The sequence below is a fragment of the Fulmarus glacialis genome, unplaced genomic scaffold, assembly GCF_000690835.1.
Source record: "Fulmarus glacialis isolate BGI_N327 unplaced genomic scaffold, ASM69083v1 scaffold20827, whole genome shotgun sequence".
In the NCBI taxonomy this organism is placed as follows: Eukaryota; Metazoa; Chordata; class Aves; order Procellariiformes; family Procellariidae; genus Fulmarus; species Fulmarus glacialis.
In genome coordinates this window covers 31,043-52,762 of record NW_009221536.1, presented here as the reverse complement: position 1 = coordinate 52,762, position 21,720 = coordinate 31,043, and the positions used below count along the sequence as shown (strand labels likewise).

At 45.8% G+C, this 21,720-nt stretch overlaps 1 protein-coding gene across 1 annotated transcript; it reads right to left on the bottom strand.

Annotated features, from left to right (window-relative positions):
* Positions 1 to 1,125: 1,125 nt before the first annotated feature.
* Positions 1,126 to 17,496, bottom strand: RIMS4 (regulating synaptic membrane exocytosis 4). Its single transcript, XM_009581156.1, has 5 exons — positions 17,360 to 17,496; positions 4,330 to 4,442; positions 3,577 to 3,678; positions 3,181 to 3,320; positions 1,126 to 1,344 (listed from the first exon to the last, which is right to left on the bottom strand). Exons 1-5 carry the CDS (start codon positions 17,434 to 17,436, stop codon positions 1,126 to 1,128), a joined length of 651 nt encoding a protein of 216 aa, XP_009579451.1. The 5' UTR covers positions 17,437 to 17,496.
* Positions 17,497 to 21,720: the final 4,224 nt, after the last annotated feature.

Below are 21,720 nucleotides of genomic sequence, written 5' to 3'. Positions count from 1 at the left end.
CTTGACAATGTTTGTGTACTACTGAGACTGCCTAAAGCACCTTTCTCTCCACAAGGAAGGTTACATGCTCTCCAGCACCTTCTTGTCAGATGACAAACTGAGGTTTCTTTCTTCTGTACCCCAGAAACCTCAATCTCCTCTCCCGTGGCAGAATAAAACAGTCCTGTTTCAGGTCAGTCCATAGCACAACAGGAGGGGCAGCATCTCCAGCAGATATGTACCAGTACAAAGGAGATGGAAGAAAAGCAGGAGATAGAAGACATCGTGACTGAAGGACGCACAGCAACAAGTAAGGGAGTCAGTAAATTGCAGAACGTTGTATCTGACAATTCAAAACATATCTCAGGCTGCAAGTCTGATGTTCAGCTCCCGCTCTGGTCCTTTTTTTCTAAGCAAAATTGCAGTTAATTAGCCTGCTAAACTCGAACTCTGTTCAAACTGTCTGGTCTAAGTAGGTGCTACTTATTCTCCCACCAAGTATGCTTCATCAGCAGTGTTAGACAAGTAATGCAGTAAAGACACTTGCTGGTAATTTGGCACAGTTTGAAAACACAGCGACAACAGTGTTACAGTTAACATGACTCAGTGATGTGGAACTGATTCTAAAGAGAGTTGCAGGTTTCTTTCTTTTTCTTCCTTTCAAGAAGAAAGACCTCATAAAAAACCTAATGCTTCCTCTGAACCTTTCTGCTCCTGCTCTTTTTAGGTCAGATATCAGCCTCTGAATTTTTCAAGTACTTTCTCATGAATCCGTATTAGAAATTTCTAAGACGCACAGTTAAGAAAAATACCTTCCTTACTCCCCGCTAATGCTTTCAAATGCTGCAACTTTCCAGGGTTAATACTGATCTGAAACAAGGGTCCAAGAATGACAGCGAGAGAAGTGAAACAAGAGGTGTACGTCTAATTTGACAACTAGGACTCATGCCCCACGGCACCTCCTCCTCGGACGGGGAGGGCACAGCGCCCTCCCCCTCGTCTTCTGTCTAAGGTCACTGGTTTATCCTCCTCTTCCAGCTCCACAAGAACTGATTGAACATGCATTGCGCTTGAGGTCAGAGTTCCAGCAAACAAAACCTTGACAGCATGTTTAAAAAACAAAAGCAGTTCCCCCTTCCTTACTCACTAAGACCTGTCACAGCAGGGTCCCACTGTGCTCTCCAGGGAAAGCTGTGAGGACTGACGCAGGAGCGGGCCTGTAGTGGGATCTACCATCGAGGAGGTTGGGAAGAGCTTGTACCAGCCAATTGCTAAAGTTGACAAATCCAGTTCTTCCAGAAGGACTCTGGCGACTCCCATGAAGTGCTTGCGCTCCATGCGTCCATAGTTTCCCCAGACTATCACCTTAGGAACAAGAGCGGGGAGCACAGTTAATCCTCCAACTTGCACACTTGCTTGGGAAGCACAAGTCTGATCAATCCTTCCTTCTACTCATCCAACTTCCCGGGGCTTTACTACAGTCCGAGAAGAGCAGAAAGGTTTACACTACCAACAGGTGACATGAAGCTCTGCCTGATGATCTTGCATTTTTTTTCAAGCACAGTTTTACAAATCCTAATGTCATCAGATTTTCCCGCCCGCCTCCCCCCATGGAAAAGAGGTGAATGCGCGTGTGGATGAGACACCATCCCTGGAGCTGCAGCTCCAACACCTGCATGTAAAACCTGGTCCTGGCACAGTAATGGGCCTTGGACACAACAAAAGGTGGCCTGTGGGAAAAGGGCAGGAAGGGCTCCTGATCTGGAAAAATACACCGACAAAAAACAAGGTGGGCGATAGCTTGGGTCAAGAGCCAACATTTTGAGGAAAAGAGCATGTCTTAACTTCCGCACTCGGAGCTCGTGACACAGGGCAGATGGTGACGAGGCACGGCTACTCACCTGGAGAAAGGGCAGGAGCTGAGTGCTGGCAAGCGGGACCGGTGACGTAAGGGGCGCACATGGAGTGGCATGCAGGGGAAGCAGAACAGACTGCCGAGAAAGGCTTGCAGGCGCAGAGGAAGGTCTAATGAAAGTAAGCTGGCAGACGAGCAGGGAAAGCTGAATCACACTTACAACACGATGGAGACCAGGGGGTAGAACAACAGATGTAGTGAGGGTCATGGGCTTAGGCATGCTGGAGGTCTGCACATGACCAAGAGGGCCTACGTGGCTCAAGACAAAGGTGACGACTGACTCCAGAGCGAGTCCATGTTCTGAAGAGGAGAGGATGAGTACGATGAGTTATGATGTGACTATCCGAATAACCGGAACATTACAATTTTCTGTAAAATGAGGTAGGAGACAACGAATGTCAATTAAAAGACAAAAATTAACACTCTAGGTCAGCACGAGATGGAGCAAGCCACTGCAGAAAGTTGGTTTGGTGGCAAGGCCACTGGCAGAGAGCCAAGCTCCTCATCTTATTTTCTTGGAATAAGTGTTTTTCCTGGCAGCAAGGCAGCAGGTAAGGAAACCAATGCAAGGCAAGAGCAGACCAAGCCAGGTCCCACCCGTTTTCAGTCAAAAATGTGCAGTCTTGTTCCAACAGAGGAAAATTCTTCTAATCAAGGTAAACGAGGAAGAGTTCACTAATGAGAAGGATCCAGCAGGTTAGCTGGCAATTCATATGCCAGTGGAGGTAAGCAATAGACACTCACGGATTAATTACATCAGTATTACCAGTGGATTTTAGCCAGGCTTTACTGGATGGCAATGATTTAGGTATGAATTAACAATGCAAATCACTCTCTCCTCTGGAAACGTTGGTGCAGAATTGAAAATATGAGTATGGCAGAAAATGTATGGCAGTAAAAGAAAAGAGGTAGGAAAAGGTAGGATATGTGATTGGGTGATGGCCAAAGCAGAGTGCTCTGAATACATATAACCTATGCTGCAAGATTGTTTAGCATCTATAGGTACTACCTGTCTCCTAACTGGGCGGGAAAAAAAGAATTAAAAAAATAAAAATCCACCTTTTCCTGGTAGGCACACGTTACCTGACAGGGTGTCAAATAATAATCAGTTTGAGTATGAAAAAAAGGTCTTCCTTTCCATTTGTTACGTTCAGATCGAGTGCATTTGGTTCAATGAAAACACTGGCTTTTTCTCGTCTATATTAATTATCTAGGTCCCTTGCCAGACTATCTTCCAGCAGAGGTGGAAAAGAGAGATGGGTGGACCTGAGACTTGCTTGTCTTACCTGTAATACTTTGCCCTGGGGGCTTTCAGCAAACAGTAACACCTGATTGTACAAAGGGTCTAATGATTTGCGAGCCACTTTTGTCTTCTTTTTTGCAATGCACACGCCATTCTCTAGCAGGTAAGCTTTGATGTAAGCAGCTGGAAAAAATAAATATGGTCAAATATGAAAAAATCTTCATGCTTACTTTAGAAAAGACAGAGTGCCATCTCTCAGGTACTTCTAAAGAAGGCATTTACAGCAGTGAAAAGATTTGCTCAACCAGCCTTATTTTCAATACCACATACAGTCTGCTTATTCCTGCAGAAGCCAAGCAGAATTAAAATTTTTCCTATTCACAAGCATCATAGGAGGCTGGGGCTCAGTGAATTACTTTAGGAGGTCAAAGCATACTACCTGGCAGTGTTTTGGAGCCGGGTTTTGGTGTCAGTCCTCGAGCCTGAATGATATCCACTTCCAGCTGCCCATTTCGCTCTTGCAAGCCAATTTCCACATCCCCTAAACCAAAGTGTCAAAATAGACAGAAGACTTTCAAAACAATACATCTGTGGGCTACTAAAATATTAAAAAAAAACCCCAATCTTCATGTCACGCCTGCTATAAGCTGTAACAAACTGTAGGCCCCAAGTGCCTGATCTCCTCCTGCGTTACTCCGGAGCAGTTCTGCAGTGATTCAAGCCCACGTTTTCAAAAGCAATCTCTAATGTCAGCCCTCTACCATGGCTTTAGTGACTCAGTCTCATGCTCTTCAGTGGCAGCTAGCCTCTCATCTCTCCCAGACTGAAGCGTCTAGAATTGCAGGCTGCTTTGGAAAATGCAATTATGGTGGACCATAAGAAAATCTTTACAGGGCCTTAGAGAGAAAAAAACCTATGAAGATACACAGGATGCATTTTCAGGATTTTAACTGTGTTTTACTTAGTCTATGCCTTTCAGATCTGACGGAGGAAAGCAAAAAGCTGGTGCTCTCCTAGTAATACCGCATTCACAGCCATCAGCAAAACCTTTCAGCCAAACTTACTCGATGTAACAGAGAAACGGAGCAGGGGAGTGGTAGATCAGCAAATGCTGGAGACATTATTAGGTGGCTTGTAGCAGCGGTCTGTTCAAAATTAAATTAAAGCCACCTAACATCTTTGTGTTCCTTACCCATTGAGGTGGTGGCCAAGGTCTGACGCCCAACAAATTGTGCAGGGCCCATGCTGCCCAGGAAGTCACTAAACTGCCCAGCAGATGCCAGATGGACTCCACTGAAATTCAAGCTGCAAAAGAAATTGATGTTGGCAAGTGGTTAATTTGCATTTTAAAGCAACCCAGTAACTAAAGAACCAGATTTAATATATCTTCGAAATTAATGACATCTACAGAAGGTAGGGGGGTTGGACTAGCTGACCTTTAAAGGTCCCTTCCAACCCGAAATATTCTACAATTCTAAGCCTTTTTCCCTTGCAAAACTCGCTGATTTCCAGGCAGTTTAGTTACATGGAATCCATTTAAAATCCCTTTCCTCATACAAAAAAACCCCAATCCTGTAATGGTTGCAGTCATCAGTTGGTTAATACTTGTTTATCTATAACTAATTGTCTGTAAGGGAAAATCTCTGCCATCTCAGGTTCATATGCAGCCTGTCAATTCTTCTAGGCAGCATTATAATCTAAGAAGCTTCCTGGCATATCTTACAGGATCTCTCTTGTTATCTGTCCCTTCCCAATCCTCATTTCTAGGGAGGAAATAATGCATCTAGAGCAGTGGTTAGAAGTGAGATGAGGAGTCCTGGCATCCATTGAGTCCCTTGGGACTCAATTCCCTATTTATTTCTCACACACGCACAGAGCAATGGATCTCCTTCTTGACCAGAGGACCCCATTTCCTACTGCTCAACACCAGAAACACCCATCACATCCACCGTGTGGTTTTCATACCTGCTTTCACGACCCAGCCTGAAGCGATCACGAAGAGGAACTGGTGCAAGGCTAAAGGGTCAACACCCTCAAACACCAGTAATGCCTCTGCCGCAGTCACTGCTGCAAGACAAAACCTGTCAGGGGGACACAAACCCCAAATCTATTCACCAGGCACCTAAGGCTGGTCTATGGCATGGCTACAGCTGCTGGTCACTGCACTGGGAATGGATGAGGCAACGCAAAAGGGTCAAACTCTGTGGTACACTGATACAAACCAAGGTTTACTCAGTTGTACCCTGATTTACGCAGCTGTATCACAGATTGTGGGAAAACTTGCTGCCCCACTTGCTGCGAATGGTTAAGGAGGAGGCTTGAGGCCATCATTCGACACTGACTGTTGTCCTACAGGCATCTGCCAAACTGAAACACAGCAGCTGAAACACGTCAGGAGCTTTGTGCCAGGGCACCCACGCTGCCGCACTGGGCTTTGCACTCTGCCTCCGGAGAAGCTGCTGCACACTGAAGTCAGGCACAATTACGAACCTCCTGCATTTTTCCAAAGGTCCTTAGCAGGGGACAATTTCCCACGTCATGACACAGCTCCCTGCTGCCCCAAATTCGTTTCTTAGAAAGGATGCCGTGAGGAGGCTGCATATTCAGTACAAGCGAAGCCGGAAAGGAACCCTGCCTGCGGGGCGGGCTGAGGACCGCAGGCTCTCACGCAGCCTGAGTCAGCCACAAAGATTCATTGATTCCCCCCTGCAAACCAGTTACATTTAAAAGACATTAAAAAAAAGGAATTTTTTTTAAACCCTATTCAGCCAGAAGGGTGTTAATTTCAGGTTGGGATTTCAGCTCTCATTAGCTATTTGCAGACCTAGTCTCAGCCCCATGGGAATATTTATTTATCCATATGAGGAATGAGGAAGCCAGCACACACACTTCAGCATCTTGCCATGCAGGGGACTGAAGAGGATGTGTCACTAGCACATGTCCTCATGACTGGTTCACGGGCTGGTTCAGCCCACTGTGACGGGGCACTGAATTAAATGGCCAGACTTTTCCATGGAGCACTGCACCTCCCCTCTGTGCTGACCCGGCTCTTTGAGAAACCCTGTTATCACTGTTACACAGGGAGCTGCTGAGCCTTCAGCATGGAAAAACCTGCCCTTGAGCTCTTTACAAATGTCACCTTTGTGAAAAGGGACGAGGGAGGAGGCTGCCTTGGCATCCTTGAAGACAGGCTTGGGAGAGGCTCCGCACTGGGTGGATTTTCCCTGGTTTGGTGTTTTCTCACCCTGCATCCACTGTTTGCACAAACACTCCAGGTGATATTTTGAGATACAACAGAAACAGTGCGATTTATAATTGGCTTTAATTGCAGAGAAGGCTTAAGTTTCTTCTCGGTTTTCAGCGTCACTGACTCCTCAGATGCGCAAGGCACATCCCCAGTGCCACCGTCCATCCGGGGGCAGAGGCAGTGAGGGGCCGCTCTCTGCTCCCTGTGGGTGCACAACTCCTGCCCATCACCCAGCTGGCATCTGCTGGCCCCGATGGGGCAGACCTCTCCGGGGAGCAGCACCCTGAGCACAGGACCAGGGCAGAGACGCTGGATGTGTAGCAAGGCTGCCGAGGACAGACTGTGCACAGTCAGAGACATCCCCAGGGCTGGTAAATCTGCAGGGATAGGGACATGTGATGGGGAAAGCAGGGGAAGGGGGAGCCCGGAGCCAGACGGGCTTTATCAGGCTCATGATATGCCCATACAAGGAGGGAAGAAGTGAGTCCTGGTGCACACAAGGACCAGCGAGACTCCTCGAGCCTGCTGGCTCAGGCATTTTGAGCTGCCCATAGAGACTCAAAAAAGGATGAAAACTAGTGCTTAGAGGACCCAAAATAGTTCCAGAAAAAGGAGACCTGACAGAGAAAGATTGCAGGAGATGAATGGACCATCAGCCAGAAGGTAAATGTTTTCTTTATTTCTTCAACTCGAGGAAGATAAATGGGCCGAGCTCGGGTCTCACTCCTACCCTGGGGAGTATGTGACCCGAACGAGCACGTAAATAAAAAGCTGGCAAGACAACTCACAGCCATTCAGGGAAATGTTCACTGCTATGCTCAAAACAGATGCTTGTGCTCATTAACAAGATGCCTGGGACCGGGACAGAGGAGCGGAAACCCAGGACTGAGCGAAGCCTAGCACTGCGAGAGCCTGCAGCACACCCAGAACCAGGTCTTGGAGCGATCCCCCTCCGGGGTGAAGTCCGGACACATTACTGCAGTGGGGACACAAAGCTGGGAGAAGACCACCGACAGAAAGTCCACTTGCTGCAGGACAGCAAAGAAGAGAGACCCTTCTGGCCCCTGAATACTCAAAATAATTCATGAAACCTGCCATAGGAAACCATTTCCCCTTACCTGCTGGGGAGAGAATCATGTCAAAGTAATTCGTCTGTGCTGGAGAGACACCACCCGTGCTCTCACACACCAGCTCACCCCTCCTTTGGGCAACACTGCTAGCAAAGGCTCTGCCCAGCAGCTGGGGCAGCTCAGGAGAAAATAAAAGCACCTGCTAATGGAGCAGCCGATGCTGCAGCCTACATCAATGATATCGAGCAAAATAGCAGGAGAGCATGAAGAACAGCGTTAAAAAGCACAAGAACAAGAGCTGTTGGGCTAAAGGTGAACCAACGGCAACCAGAAGTGTTTACAGCAAAGCAAACATTGCTGTTATCTCCACACAGATTCAGAAGTCAGAGGGCTCGGGACAACCTCGAAACAATACATGCTCCTCAGTGCAAATTACCACGAGAGGGCAGGACGTTGCTGCAGGGACACCAGGGTTGGGCCATAAGCATGGACCCTTGCAAGGAGATCAGTGGAGCTGCTGCTCGAATGAAGCTGCTGCTGCTTTGTAGCACCAAGGCTGATCTTGAGAGGAACGGCAAAAGCCCACTTCTTAAAAACACAGGCCAAGGTCAAGACTCCTGCAATTTGGATAACAGCCTCAGTTAATAGGTTTACTAGCACTATATGAAACCCAATATTAGGTTAGACAGTTAATGTTCCCCTTTGTTGTTATATTTGACTGGAAAGGAAAGACATAGGGAATTAATTCTTTAACAGATTATGCCATTAGCTGGTGGGACTCGCTGCTACGTTGCACAGAGGCTGACCTTTTGCAGTGCTGCTTTATTAGACATTAGAAGCAGCAGCTCTAAATCAGGCTCCTTGGCTTTGACCGATTCCTGGACATATATTTGGGTATCGCCAATAACCCTGGAATGGAAACAATTTCTGTCTGGAAAAATCATAAGCTACCTCCAAGAAAGCCATTGCTTCTCCCTTGAGAGGAGAGGGAAGGGGAAAATAAAACTGCAGAAATCTAGTATGAATGTGAATTAAAACCAGCAGGAACCATTTAGCTGCATCGGCTAAATTTAGGATGCTCAAATCCAGCTCAGTGAGCTCTGTCTGTCAAGTGCTTGGAGAGAAGCTGGGATGCCGAAGTGAGGGGGCTGCGTATGGTGTGATTCTGAGATTGGTGGGACAGACCTTCCCCATTCACTCACTTGCTTTTCCTGCAGCTGAAGCAGGGAGGAAAAGAGCTCCAGGGACCACCATGACTTCTTTCAGGTCTTTAAATGCAGCCCTGGTGCTCCCAAGAGCCCTCCCCTGCCACTCTGCCGCATGCTGCGCGCTCAGCAGACTTTTCCTGCCTGACCTCTGAAGAAACCGAGCCGTTTCTCACCTGCCCTTGACTCAGCAACCAGCTCTCCAGCTGAACCACCACATGCTGGATATGCTGGCAGGGAGACGTGGTCCTGAAGGGATCTGCCGGAGGTGACAGTGGCAACTCCATCTTGGGTGACAGCCAGCAGATGGGTTTCACATGCACTGGAGTGACCCTGGAAAGCCCTTCCTCTCCTATTGCCAAACATGCATCTCCCTTAAGGGGAGAAATTGCTACAACCTGGTTATCACCAATACGAGATGTCTTTTGTTTTATTGCAATCTAAAAAGAAGTGCTAAAAATAGCTGGAGGAATAAAGTGGGAGCATTTTGCAGCTGACTTGCAAATAGCAACTGTCATAACCAGCAGTGCCCTGGGGACCGGGGCTGCGGCAGGACCATCTTGTGCTGACAACCAGCCGCACACAGAGAAGATTAACAGGTGACACTTGTCAGCCTTTTGTCTAAAGGTCACAAATCCTCCACTGAGCGAGGGCAGCACAGCCTTTTGAACAGGAAAGAGAAATTAATTATCTCTTCTCTGGCCCTCTGCTTTCACTAATCATGATTCATGGATTCTGCTTTGCCACAGCTGAATGAGAATGATTTTAATGAAGTTAAAAGTTATGAGTTTTGCTGTGGAATTGGTTTTAAATTGACCTGAAGGCACAGAGAGAGTACAGGGACATCAGTGACACTTCCAGGGTGTCAAGGACAAATGAAGGACATTTTGCTGGAGGACCCCCAGAACATGGCCCTTGGCTGTAGGTAAGGAAGCAGAGCAGGGGCAGCAGGATGATACTCTGGAGGCTACTGATCCTAGGGTCTCCGAGCCCACCAACGCAAAGTAGCATCAGCAGAAACCTGCTCAAACATTAATTTTGTTTGCACAGGTACCAGTTCCACTCCAAGGCTCAGCACAGGCTGCAAAACCCATTTCAGACACATGGATAAAATAGCCATTTCTAAGTCCAAGCTGCCCCTGGCTCACCAGCCAGCTAGCCTGGACGCCTCCATGCCATGCTGAAGGCATCGCAGCATGGACACAGCTTAGGACAGCAGGGAACAACTGCTCTCGTTGTAGTCGTTTGGACACCCACGAGAGGGAGACAAGACCACGCAGACACCAGCCTGCATGGCCACAGCTAGCAGGCAGAGCCCTGAGCCCAGCCCGGCAGCTCCAGGCAGCTGCAAGCAATGCCCGTATGCAATCCCCATGCAGAACGTGTACCTAATTACCATTCCCGACTTTATGAAAAAGGTGACTGCATAAACAATTTATTTCTTTTGTGACACGTTTATATGCAGAATAAAACTGCGTGTTCACTCAGTCTTAGGAACCGTGTGCTCCAACTGGGGCTGAGATTGCCTTGATGTTCTTTTTAAACACAACATTCATAATCCTGATTATTTAGGAAATCTGTGCAGCAGTCTCTGAAGACTGTGCTCCTGTATTGCACGCTGTAGGTCAGGGCATAGGAAATCTGTCCTCTGTACAGTAATTTAAGAGTGGCTTAAAGGCTCTTTGCCAGCTGCTTGCTTCTCTGCTCTTTCAAGGTAGCACCATTTCCTAACCTACCCACGGCAAAGATCTGTGCCCTTCCTCTCCACATGCAAAGCATCATGCAGTTGGTTCCTTCATGGCAAGGCTGCTGCTCTTCATATATATTCGGATGGAGAACTAGCTTTTCAAAGTTTGCTTGTAAACTGATCAGGATTTGAATGCCTTGATGGACAATGCTGATTTCAGTATGTCATGGTATAAAGAAAATTCAGAGCACCTGTGCTGATCCCTCTCATACCACGTATGTGACTCTGCTCAGCCTCTTCCGCACCCCCACCCGTCGTTTGCTGCACATTAGCAGGCAGAGCGTGTAACGACACAGACACATTTAGGGAAAATGTATCATTAATTTCTTTTCCTGTCCATGCGGAGTTTGTCTGACCTCTTTTCTAAATCTATTTTTAAATTGCTTCTGGGACTCTGTATGCCAGGTATACCATTATGCTGCTGCAAGTATCTGCAGAATCAGCTTGTCAAAACCTTGCAAAACTCGCAGGAAATATAGTACGAAGGCATCTCCACAGGTCCCTCAGTCCACACCCAAGGTCCCAAGGCCAGAGCAGCCTTATTTACATCATTCGTGACAGCTGCTTGTCTAACCGTTTCTTAAAATCCCTCCCTAGAGAATTTATTCCTGTGCTTTGCTTTACTTTTTCCTTCCAGATCTTTTTCCAGTCTGTCCTCTTTGAACACCAGTCCTCAACACTATTCATGAGTTACCAGTTCAAAGCACAGACCAGCATATTTCCTTTCTTTTGCCCGTGATACAGTACTTTTTAATTCTATCTTAATTCTTAAGACTTTGGGACTCGTCGCAATTGTACCAACTTATAATGGCCGCACACTGGCTGCTATGTCTGTGCAGAAGAAATGCAGAGCGAGGTATTCATCTCCTGCTCCCTCCACAGGCTGGGTGTAACACCCTTTTGCTAAGGAGCTATGTCAAGAAGAGGGGTATTCTGAGACGACTTTGTGCATCCCCCCCTTGGACCAAATCGCCATTGCTGCCTCTCTATTACACTTGCACATCTTGTCATTTGGAGCTGCATGGCTCCACTGCTGTGGGTTCAGCCAGGTGGAGCAGTGGTGAAGCCACGTAGCTTCAACACAGCCACCCGCTGGCACACCCAGAGAACAGCTATTTTCAGAAGATAACATTTTGTCTTGTGCTTTTAATGGATTTATTCACACTATCCACACAACCGCCTATTTGCCATCAACTCAAGCCTTTAGAAGCGATATGCTCTTAAAGAGGTGCTCCACTGTGTCTAGTATGTACATGGGATGTGTTTGGGCCCAGGGTTCAGAAATTATTGTTCTGTTTTCGTGAATATTTTCTAAAAGACTTTTTTTTTGTCCTCTTAGCACACAAAGTTGCAATTAATAAGCAAGTTGCCTAAACACAGCCATGCAACTGAATGGTTTGACTTGCACAGCTGAACTAACAAATTTGCTATACGTCTACATCTAATGCATAGCTAAGTTCTCCTGCTCTGTCTTTAAAAAACAGGGACAGCAACACATACTTCCTTCATCCAGAAGAAAGGGTGGGGGGAAGTCTCCTCTGAGACTGATAACATATTTGACAGTTATTTTATTTGAGCATAAAAAAACCCATCAGAACTCCAATTTCAGGGAGCAGTAATGTACTGTGTAACAATCGCACTCATCCATATTGCATGTTAAGGTCTTTTAAATCGCATCTTACACGCAGAAGCCAAGTAGATATCTATCAGCTAAGGAGGAAGGCAGAACTGGTTAATTTAACGTCTACTGCCCCTGTCTTTAAAATATTTACGGTGCACATGAGGAATTATTAATGCAATACACATCTGACTACACTGTCAGGGCACTGGGGACACAGCCCCTTACCCTGTCAAAGTTGATGTGAATGCTGCAGGAGCCTTTACTTTGGCTGGAAAAGTTTCCTATAAGCATGTATCCCTGCAGGACCCAAACCCAACCTAACCCCACCGACCGCCCACCTCTCCTCTGCCAGGCAATATCCCTGTCTCTGCCTCTCAACAAGCTCTGCTTCTCTCCTGGCCACTCCACTTTCTGTAACATTTTTAGCACTGTGACATGCTGTCTTATGTGCTGTAACACACTGTACTCTGCTCGTGTATCCAATTCCTTCTGCTGTATGAATTCTGCCACCTAAACGGAGCTATAAAAACTATGCAGTGAATTATGTACAACGACCTCCCCCATTCCCTTCCCCACCTTACCAGGCTAGCTCCATTTTTAGCAATCACAAGTCATCTCAGACGCACTGAATAAAAGATAGCTACCTGCCTTCACAGAGCAATTTTGCCTGTTCCCAAGAGGTTGCTGAAGGTGGGATTCACTGTATTTACTGCTGTAACTACAGCTCTCAAGGTCGCATCCTCTCTCAGCTGTGCTGGTCAAGCTTAACAGCACAAAAGGATGTGCTGTTGCTGAACAGGATGACTAATTTCTTGGCGTATGACAGAAACATTCTCCATGCCTTTCCCGGTTTCCATCTTGAAAAGCTTTGATTTCTTATAGCCTGACCTGTATTAACAACACATTTCATTACATTTTTTAAAAGGACTTGGATAAAAGGAGACCCCTAAAGATAATCTGCTATAAGAGTCTAGAAGTCCCCCGGCTTTGGATACTGCAAGAGAGACATTCAGTGAATAGCTACAACATGAATCTCCTGAATGATGCGTTTAGGAATCAAGTCTTTTGGTAATTCTCGAACGACAATGGATAATTTTTGGTGAAGGAAAGTGAATTTTCACATGGCCATATGGTCACAAGCCAGGACAGTATTTTCTCCAGCTTCCTTTTAGTTACTGCTCCATAGCGAAGCAGAGAAGGGCAGGTAGCTCTCCTAGCCTAAGTCCCAGCATTGGTTCACATCAGCCCTGCATGCACAGATGGGAGAACTGGTACAAGCCGTAGCTTGCAGAAACAGCACGAGACAGAACAAAGCCGAGAGGCGCGAGATGCCTGTGCCGGTGGCACGCATGCCGGGCTACATTCTGCCTCCAGCCCTCATCACAACGGCGGCTTCAGGCAGGGCTCAGGCTGGTGCTGCCCTCACGATGGGAAAAGAGAGATGATACGGCTAACAGCAAGATGCTTCCTTGCTGGACAGGCAGACTCATCGCAGATACTACAAGAACAATCCTCTAAGTCTTTGCTAGTCATCACCTGCTGTGCTTTTCTAAGGTAAAAATCACCTTAGCTCTCCATAACTTAATCATCTCAGCAGCGGCCAGCAAGAACAAAAAAGCTGACAAGTACCACTTATTAGGAACTATGGCAGCTAGCAGTCTTTTGTTCCAGGTCCATTTTTGTCTTTCTGCTCCATTTTCAGAAAGAAAAGTGGTTGGCAGAAATAAGTTACACATAAGTCCAGAATCCATTGCTTTCTGAATGTTGTACATCGTCTCGTGCAGCTGAAGCAAAACCCAGCCAAAACAAGATGTAGGTTGTGCAAGAGCCAGAATGGAGCTGGAGATCTCTGTTGAATCTCAGGGGTTTGTTTGTGAGCTATTTCTATATTAGGAGTTTTATCCTTGCAGTAATCTTGGTGCCCTGAGACTACCCGGTAGGCACTTGCTACAGTGGGTAACTGTCCTCTTACGCAGATTTTTAAGTACACACATAGAAGAAACTACCCACTGCTGTACAGATTTGTAATCAGTATTAAGATTGGTCTGGATAAATTATGAATGGAAACATCTGTGTGTGCGAAAGCACAACCAACCTGTCAGCAGCAGACCTGTCCTCTGACGACAGGAGGACGACAACAAAGTTTGAGAGCACACCACTTCCATAGTCTGTCTGAAGGCAGACTATAGCCATAAAGATTCTCCAAACAAGGAAACAAAAAGGTGGCAGCACTGCGTAAGATCTATGGAAGCCGAAAAAAGCAAGATCCTGAGGTGAAAGATCACCCCATAACAACAGGTAAGTCCTAGAAAGTGTAAAAAACAGTCCAAGAGCCAGTCAGTTGTGAAGAACAACTCAGAAGACACAGCAAAGGCTTGACAGATGGTGTCCCTGTCCTCCCTGCAGCACACAGCCAAGCCTGGCTACAGCACCGGGATGCGCGAGGCTTGGCGCCTGCACGGGGCGGTGAGAGTGCGAGTGAAAGCTAGAAGCGTGAATGACTGAAAACAGTTTTGTTTAGAATAAGTATCACCTTTCCCTTCTATAAGGTCTTATGTTGAGTTTTACTATATTAATTTCCTACACTGGTGCACAACCTCTGTACAGTATAAAAGCTGGGTAATATAGCTGGGGGACTTTTTGTACGGCAAAAAAATAAATGGAGCAGTGTGTTGACATTGTCAGCACTTACTGGCATGCGCACAAGCTTAAATTCCAGGAGACACATCCTTTAGACCAGCTAATCTTCAGTATACTTCATCTTCAGGTAAAACCCTAAAGGGAATATTTTCTTGAAGGAGGGCCTAGCATATCTGAGGAGAAGTATACCCCTACGTAATAAGCCTCTCTGTAAAAAAAACCCTGGATTTCATGCACTCTGGTATTCACATGAAAAGCACCGTTGCTCAAAATCACGCGCTACAGAAAATTCTTCAACTGCGATGCTTTGCACTGGCACTGAGCAGCTGTAGCTAGTTGCACCCAGCTCACCACAACAAACATGAAAGCAGTCAATCAGCATCACTTTAAAAGCACGTTTGTATGACTGAGAGCAGATATTTTAAGACCTTCAGCAGCAAAGTTTCACCAAATCTTTGATCATTTCAGTGTGCCACTTTCGGAAGCTGTCCTTTTAGTCCTTAAATTGAAAAGGATTATAAAAACATACGGAACTTGGGAAAAACTCTTGGAAGATGAAGTTTTGAATCCATTTTCCTCCCTGTGTGAACATACTGAAGAGATGCCGGGTAGGAAGAACTAGGGCAACCTCGTCTTGCTGAAAACCAGGTTTTTGACAGTCACCGGTGAAAACTGTCTCTGACCTAGGAGTATCTGCATCAGTCAGAAACCCAGCCTTAAAAAGAAAATAAGTTTGCCACAGCTAACACAGTCATATGAATCTTCATTTTGCCTCCCTGGGAACACAGCTACAGCAAACGAGAGAGGTCAAGAGAAATCTGATTTAGGAGAATACATTTCTGTCCCTCAAAGCTATTCCCCAAACAATTGCTTTCTTTGCTGCAGGAAAAGAAAGCAGAGAAGCTGCCCTCCCCACCATGTTTCAAGAGAATAGAGCCCTCTTAGCTCTTTGTACTCTCAGCCCTGTTTGCTTATCACTTGCAGCTCAGACAGACAGCTGCAATTCCCACCGGCTTTCCAGAGGAGATCAATTATCCCACCTAGGAACAAAGCGCCCAGGAACCACTTAATCACACTTTTCAGAGAAGTAAGAGGAGAAACTGTCCCATCCCTGGCAGAGGGGCTGGCAAGGATGTTCTGGCAGTGTTCGAGGTTGGAATACCAAATGTTAGACTTGTTCTAATAAAGACATTTGGACTGCAAGACAGAATTTTTCTTTCTTTGCTGAGCTGATAGCTAGATGCCGCCTGCCTTCAGGGTAAAACAGCACTTGTATGGGTGAAATATTTTGTTGGCAGAAATATTCTCTCTCCAGGAAAGCACAATCAAAGCAGCCAGCATATGCAATGATAGGACACAGACCTTTCAGAGAATTACACCCCATCCCAGGAGGGTAAGCTATGTAAATACAAAAAGGAAAGAATTCTACTCTGCACGAAAGCAGATTCTTGCCCTGCATTGCCAAGAGACTAAACTTAATCACTAATCCTCTGTATCTTGTAGCGGAGGCAGAACTCCAAGCCACAGGACTGTGGTGGTGTAGCAGGAATATTTCCCCAGAGACAGCAGCTCAGAGAAGAGGTAAAGTACATCACAGCTTTGGAGTGACAAGATTGCTATCGCAGCCTGTGCCTCATTACTATATCCAGCCTTCAGCACAGATCTATGATGCCTTTCCAGGATTAGCCTACTTCTAAAGCTAAAGAAAGTCTCTCTTAATTTACAGCCTGTTACTTATTTAACACCAGAATCACATTAATTGAGAGTGCCTTTGGGCTATCCCAGCATTTTAGCAGTATGGTGTACTTGGAATACCACATAGGACTAGAGAGTGTACAGAGCGATGCCAAGTGCGGTACTTGGCTTAGAGCATGTTTTTGGTATACAAACATTTTGGCCTCATACCTCGAAGCACAGAATCTGATAGTATATTTTTTAAATACTGGGGTTTTTTTGCCTCCCAAGATTCCCATGAATGGTCATCTTAATAAAATGATGATAATCTCTGTATATGGCTTCAAATAATGGAAATACAAAAATGAGAATTGGAGACAAGTCAGCCCCCAAAGTTCTGGCCTAAGGATCCCCTGCTTTGCATTCTGGTATAAAGCCCAAGTGCAGCAAAGTGTGTTATAACTTTTCTTGGGGTCAAAACTATTTGTAAAATACATTCCTTTAGGACACCGTAACTCAGATGAAACAAAAGAAAGCTTGTTACCAGAAGTATACACAGGCCTCTAAATATGCATTTTGATATCAGAATGGTATCAGAATGATTATTTTGCTACTTGCATCCTTTCCATCACCTTGGCACTTTTTTTTCCCCCAAACCAAAAGGCCATCTTGAAATAGGGACGATGGACAGCTATTGTGCAACATTAAAGACCACTTGCTTATAATTTATTACCAGTAATGAGCCTCAGCTCATTATTAGGATTATTTTTCTAAAGGCAAAGCAATTAAAAGTAATAGATATCTGCTTCAGCTTAGAATAATGAGGACACTAAAAAAAGTATATAAACAGCTAGAGTATGTGCCAGCTATGCAGGCAGAGAGATCTCTAATTGAATGGGCAGTACACCTGCAGCACAGGCAAGTCAGACAAACACATCATCTATCACGCTGAAGGAAAATTAGTAAGAACAGTAGTGCATCCCACAAGTGATTACCCAGCTCCCTTTCAATGACCTACTTTCCCTCTGATCCATAGCTGTTCATGCTGTCCTCAATGGACTCATGGCTGGCTTGACGGACGGTCCGGCTGGGCATTTCGACAGCCAGCCCAGTTTCTGTGCTCCTTTGGATGGCTCCTTTCAGTCTCCGACCATCCCCATCTAGGAACAAAAGGGAAGAAAAGACAGTCAGCTGTTGTTCCCAGAGCCTTCTGCAACGACAGGCAATGACAGAGTCAAGCAGAAGCAGAGAAGGTCTTTCAGAAGATCAGCCTGGCATCTGGCAGCCAGGCAGTATTTTGCACTCATGCAGCGTTTCGTTACCCAGCCCTGCTTCATCAGCAGCTCCCAGTCATCTTTGGAACAAACCCAGTGCTCCAGCAAGCCAGGGCCCAGCAGAAACTCAAAACATACATACCACCCTACCTACTCCAACCATTTGTACCAATTAATTGTGCATCGAGTGCAGATGCATGCAGGCACACAAGCTGGCTATACGTGGAGCTACCCCGTTTGGGAACCACGGCAGCAGTAACCACGGGCAGAGCTGAGGTGGACAGCCTGACCATGCCTCAAAATGTTTCCTATATCCCATGTTGCTCCCTCAGATTGTGTGGAGCAGCAAAGAGCCACAGCTCCTGGTGAGCATCAAGGGAGTAGAGGGGAGGAAAAGGCCAGGCAGCACCAGAGGTGCTGCGAAGGCAGGAGCCCTCCCAGACAGGCCATAGGGAAATAGTTGGGCACGGCCAAAACGTTCCCTGGTGGCGCCTGGAATGGCATCAGGAGTGGAGAACCCTGGAGAGGACTATTCCGCTTCGCACACGCCCTCGGCCAGAGTGCAGAGGGAATTAAGCAGGTTCTGGTTCCTCCTGGGTGCAGTCTTCAGAGGATCATGCCTCTGAAATTAACAGCTGCTATTTTCATCCTCCATCTCTAGCAGTCTGTTTCTCAGAACAAACCACGTTATGTAACGGATATGTAATGAATACCATTACTATTAATTGCTTTAGCTGGTGTTAGGAAGCTCCAGATTTCATCCCACATACAGCACTCATCCTGAAACACATCTGCTACAAGTTTTCTGCAAAAGCAGAATTATCTAAATCCTTTAAAAGTGTCCATCCGTTAACCTGGATTCAGGCAACAAACCTCTGACCCACGGTGCTCTCAGAAACCCACCAGCTTTTTGAGTACCACCCTGGAGAAGAAATGACGCAGCTATTGAGGCTAGAGAACTCAGGATCCCCAAATATTAAAGAAAAGTCTTTCCCAACTACTTTGGAAATATGAGGATGTCTGTAAGAACCTGTCTCAATATGCAGAACATTGTTATTTGTGTAGCAAGCTGCTTGACCTAAAACACTTTTCTTTGGATCTTGGTGTGAACAAGCACTTTTAAAAACAAACAAACAAACAAATCAGTAATACACCAGAAATGCTTCCTATCCTACTTCTCAAATTATACCTACACTGAAATGCAAGGGCAAAAATTCTTGTATAAACTCAGCTATAAAGTCCCGTTTACTCTGGTATCATGAGGTTTCCAACTGAGTAAACGTGTTGGCCCCAGGGCTCTGTACCAGCTGCTGTCCCCACATTTGGTGCAGCATGTGTATGCATGTCCCTATGGGCTAAGAGGATAGAATATGCATGTTCTGGGTTAACATTAACTACAGCTTGTACTGTATGTGTGCCTAGAGCAATGTATGAAGCACATTGTATAAATCAGGAAGTCACACAAACGTAAAACATATTTTTAATGTGCTTTCAAAATCCAAACCTTCAGGCAAGAATAACAATATAGGCATCAATAAAAGCAAAGCCTCGTGAAACGGCCTTACCTAGTTCCCCAACCACTGCCGAAGAGTTCCCTTTGATGCACCTTCAACAAGCCTTGTACAGCTTGCTGGATCCTCTGATGGTGTTTCTAGCTTCCTTTCAGAGAGCATCCTTACAGCCTTGTGGGCAGACTTGATGATCCATTTAATTGTCTCGCATTCATCTCCACAAACAATCTTTTAGTCACCTACATCCATCAATGCCCATCTCTCCTTCACGTGTGCACTCTCAGAACACTCACCCTTCTGCGCCTTTTAGGTCAGTCCTTACGAAAGCCCTGGCAGGTACCCACAGTCAAAGCAGCAAATTACATAAATGTAGGAAACAAATTAAAAATGCCCCGTTGCCCAACTATGCAACATCTGTTTAAAAAAAATCTCTTATTTCCCCAATCTAATGAGACGCCTGGAGACACTCAGAAGACTATGCATCCACATCTGGCAACAAACAAGAGGCTCGGGACAGAGCAAGGCTTTAGAGCAACCCAAGGTGCTTCCTGCTTTCTATTAGCCATCTCCTGAATCAAAGCTAATGACATAAAGCAGAAGGGGCCAAAGACAAGGAAAAGCAGCACCGTGGAAGACAGGCAGTACCAGAGCACTGTACTGGAGACAATTCAGCTGGCATGGGGCAAGTTCAGCTGTAGCACCACATGCACAGCTTTGCACTGCTGGCTTTTCCATGAGTGGGTGGTTTTCTATTCTACCGGTGTATTCCTGTTTGCTTTTACACATTGATATTCTTATTTAAAAAAAAAAAAAGAAAAAAATTATAGTGGAGAAACTCTGGAAAACAAGACGACAGGAATAGGTGACAAGAATCCTTCGTTCCTCCCTCCTCTCCCAGACAGAGATGCACAGTGACTCCTCCATCTCACAAACCTCTCCCATTATTCTGAAGAAAGGTTTCCCCAGCCTTTTTCCCCTCCAGTCTCTTTTTGCGAGAAGTTTCCCTCGAACAGAAGAGGAGGAACCTGTTTTGCCAAAAAGTCAAGCTCCCAAACCACTGTGGCCAGAGTCAAGACTGAAACAGGGTAAGAGATTGGCATAAGCAGCAGAGATGCCATCAGAAATGGGACACAGGTTCCTAAATCACTCACTTAAACCCTTTAGTCAAACTTTACCCATAGTCAGCACATTACAAAAATACAGTGTTTTAACCCCCTCAGTTGGGAGAGAAGGGCGGATCAGGAGTAGCACACCTGGACAGGGTCAGTGCAGAAAGGGAATAAATATGGACAAAGCTGCACTGCTCATCTGCTGACCGAAAACATTTCACAAGCAACAGTCACCTACTAGCAACCTTCTCTGGTCAGTATGGAGCACCGCATAGGGGCTGTGCCTCCTCCCTCACCTGAAATCTTGTGCTTCAACACCTTTGCAAATCAAGAAGGTAAAATGGTATGTGGGTGCTGCCTGGCAAAACCATGTGTCTGAATTTAATTGTTAGTGGTATCTGGAACAAGTAAGAGTAGTACTGACATCTTCTGCAGCATCACCAGATTTATTCCCTGTACCTTTTCCAACTAAGCAGTAAACGACAAAGGTTAAGCAGCCGGTCACGCCTGGAGTGCAACACGCAGCTGATTCTGCTTCAGAATGACCTTGGGAAGAAGAAATTTTTTGCTCAAATATTCAGGATGAAGATACACAGCACCCTGCAGACGCCAAGAACCAGAAGGGACCAGCAGACACTTTGCCAAGTTCTCCGTGTTGACAGGCACTTAGATTTCGCTCTGTTCAGCCTAACAATTTACGTTTGGCTGAAGAATATCTTCTAAAAAGCTATCCACTCTGGATTTGAAGATATCGAGAGATGAAGAATCAGCCATTTGCCTGTTCAGTTTATTTTACTACCTGACATTTAGAGATGTGACTTAAGTTTGTCTGGTTTCAGCTTTCACCCATCAGTTTTTCTAATGCCCTTCTCCACTGCGAGGGCTGCTTTGTGTTCTCACTACAAAGACTCTTCTGCAGCATAATCAAGTCATCTCTCAATCTTTTTTGACAAGTTAAACAGACTGAGCTCTTTATGTTTCTCATGCTCTGGCATTTTTTTCTCCTGCCCTTGAATCTTTTTAATGACCTCCCCAGGTTTTAAAGAACGTGCACAGCAGAATTGGAGACTGCATTTTAGTGCAAAAACACGTACAGAGGTAAAAATCAGCTTGTACTCTCATCTTCACTGCTTCTGCTTGCATCTCCCAAGACCACGGTAAGCTCTTGGTATAGCATCACACCTCACACCCGGACGCTGTGCAGTCCCTGCCTGTCCTGCTGGTACGACCTTGTAGAACATTATATTAAGGAATATGTAAGAAAACACATTTTATTTGAAGAGAGAGAGTAAAAAGTCCAGACAGCTCTATACAACTCTCCCACCCTCAGTACTATTTACTATCCTTCTAATGTGCATATCACCTGTGAATTTAGTCAGGTTTAAACTCATGCTTGCTCCAAATCAAATGAAAACGCTGAATAGCACCAGGCCTTCAAAAGAGCCTCCTGCCTTTGAGGCTTTTCCTTGACAACTGCTTTTTGAA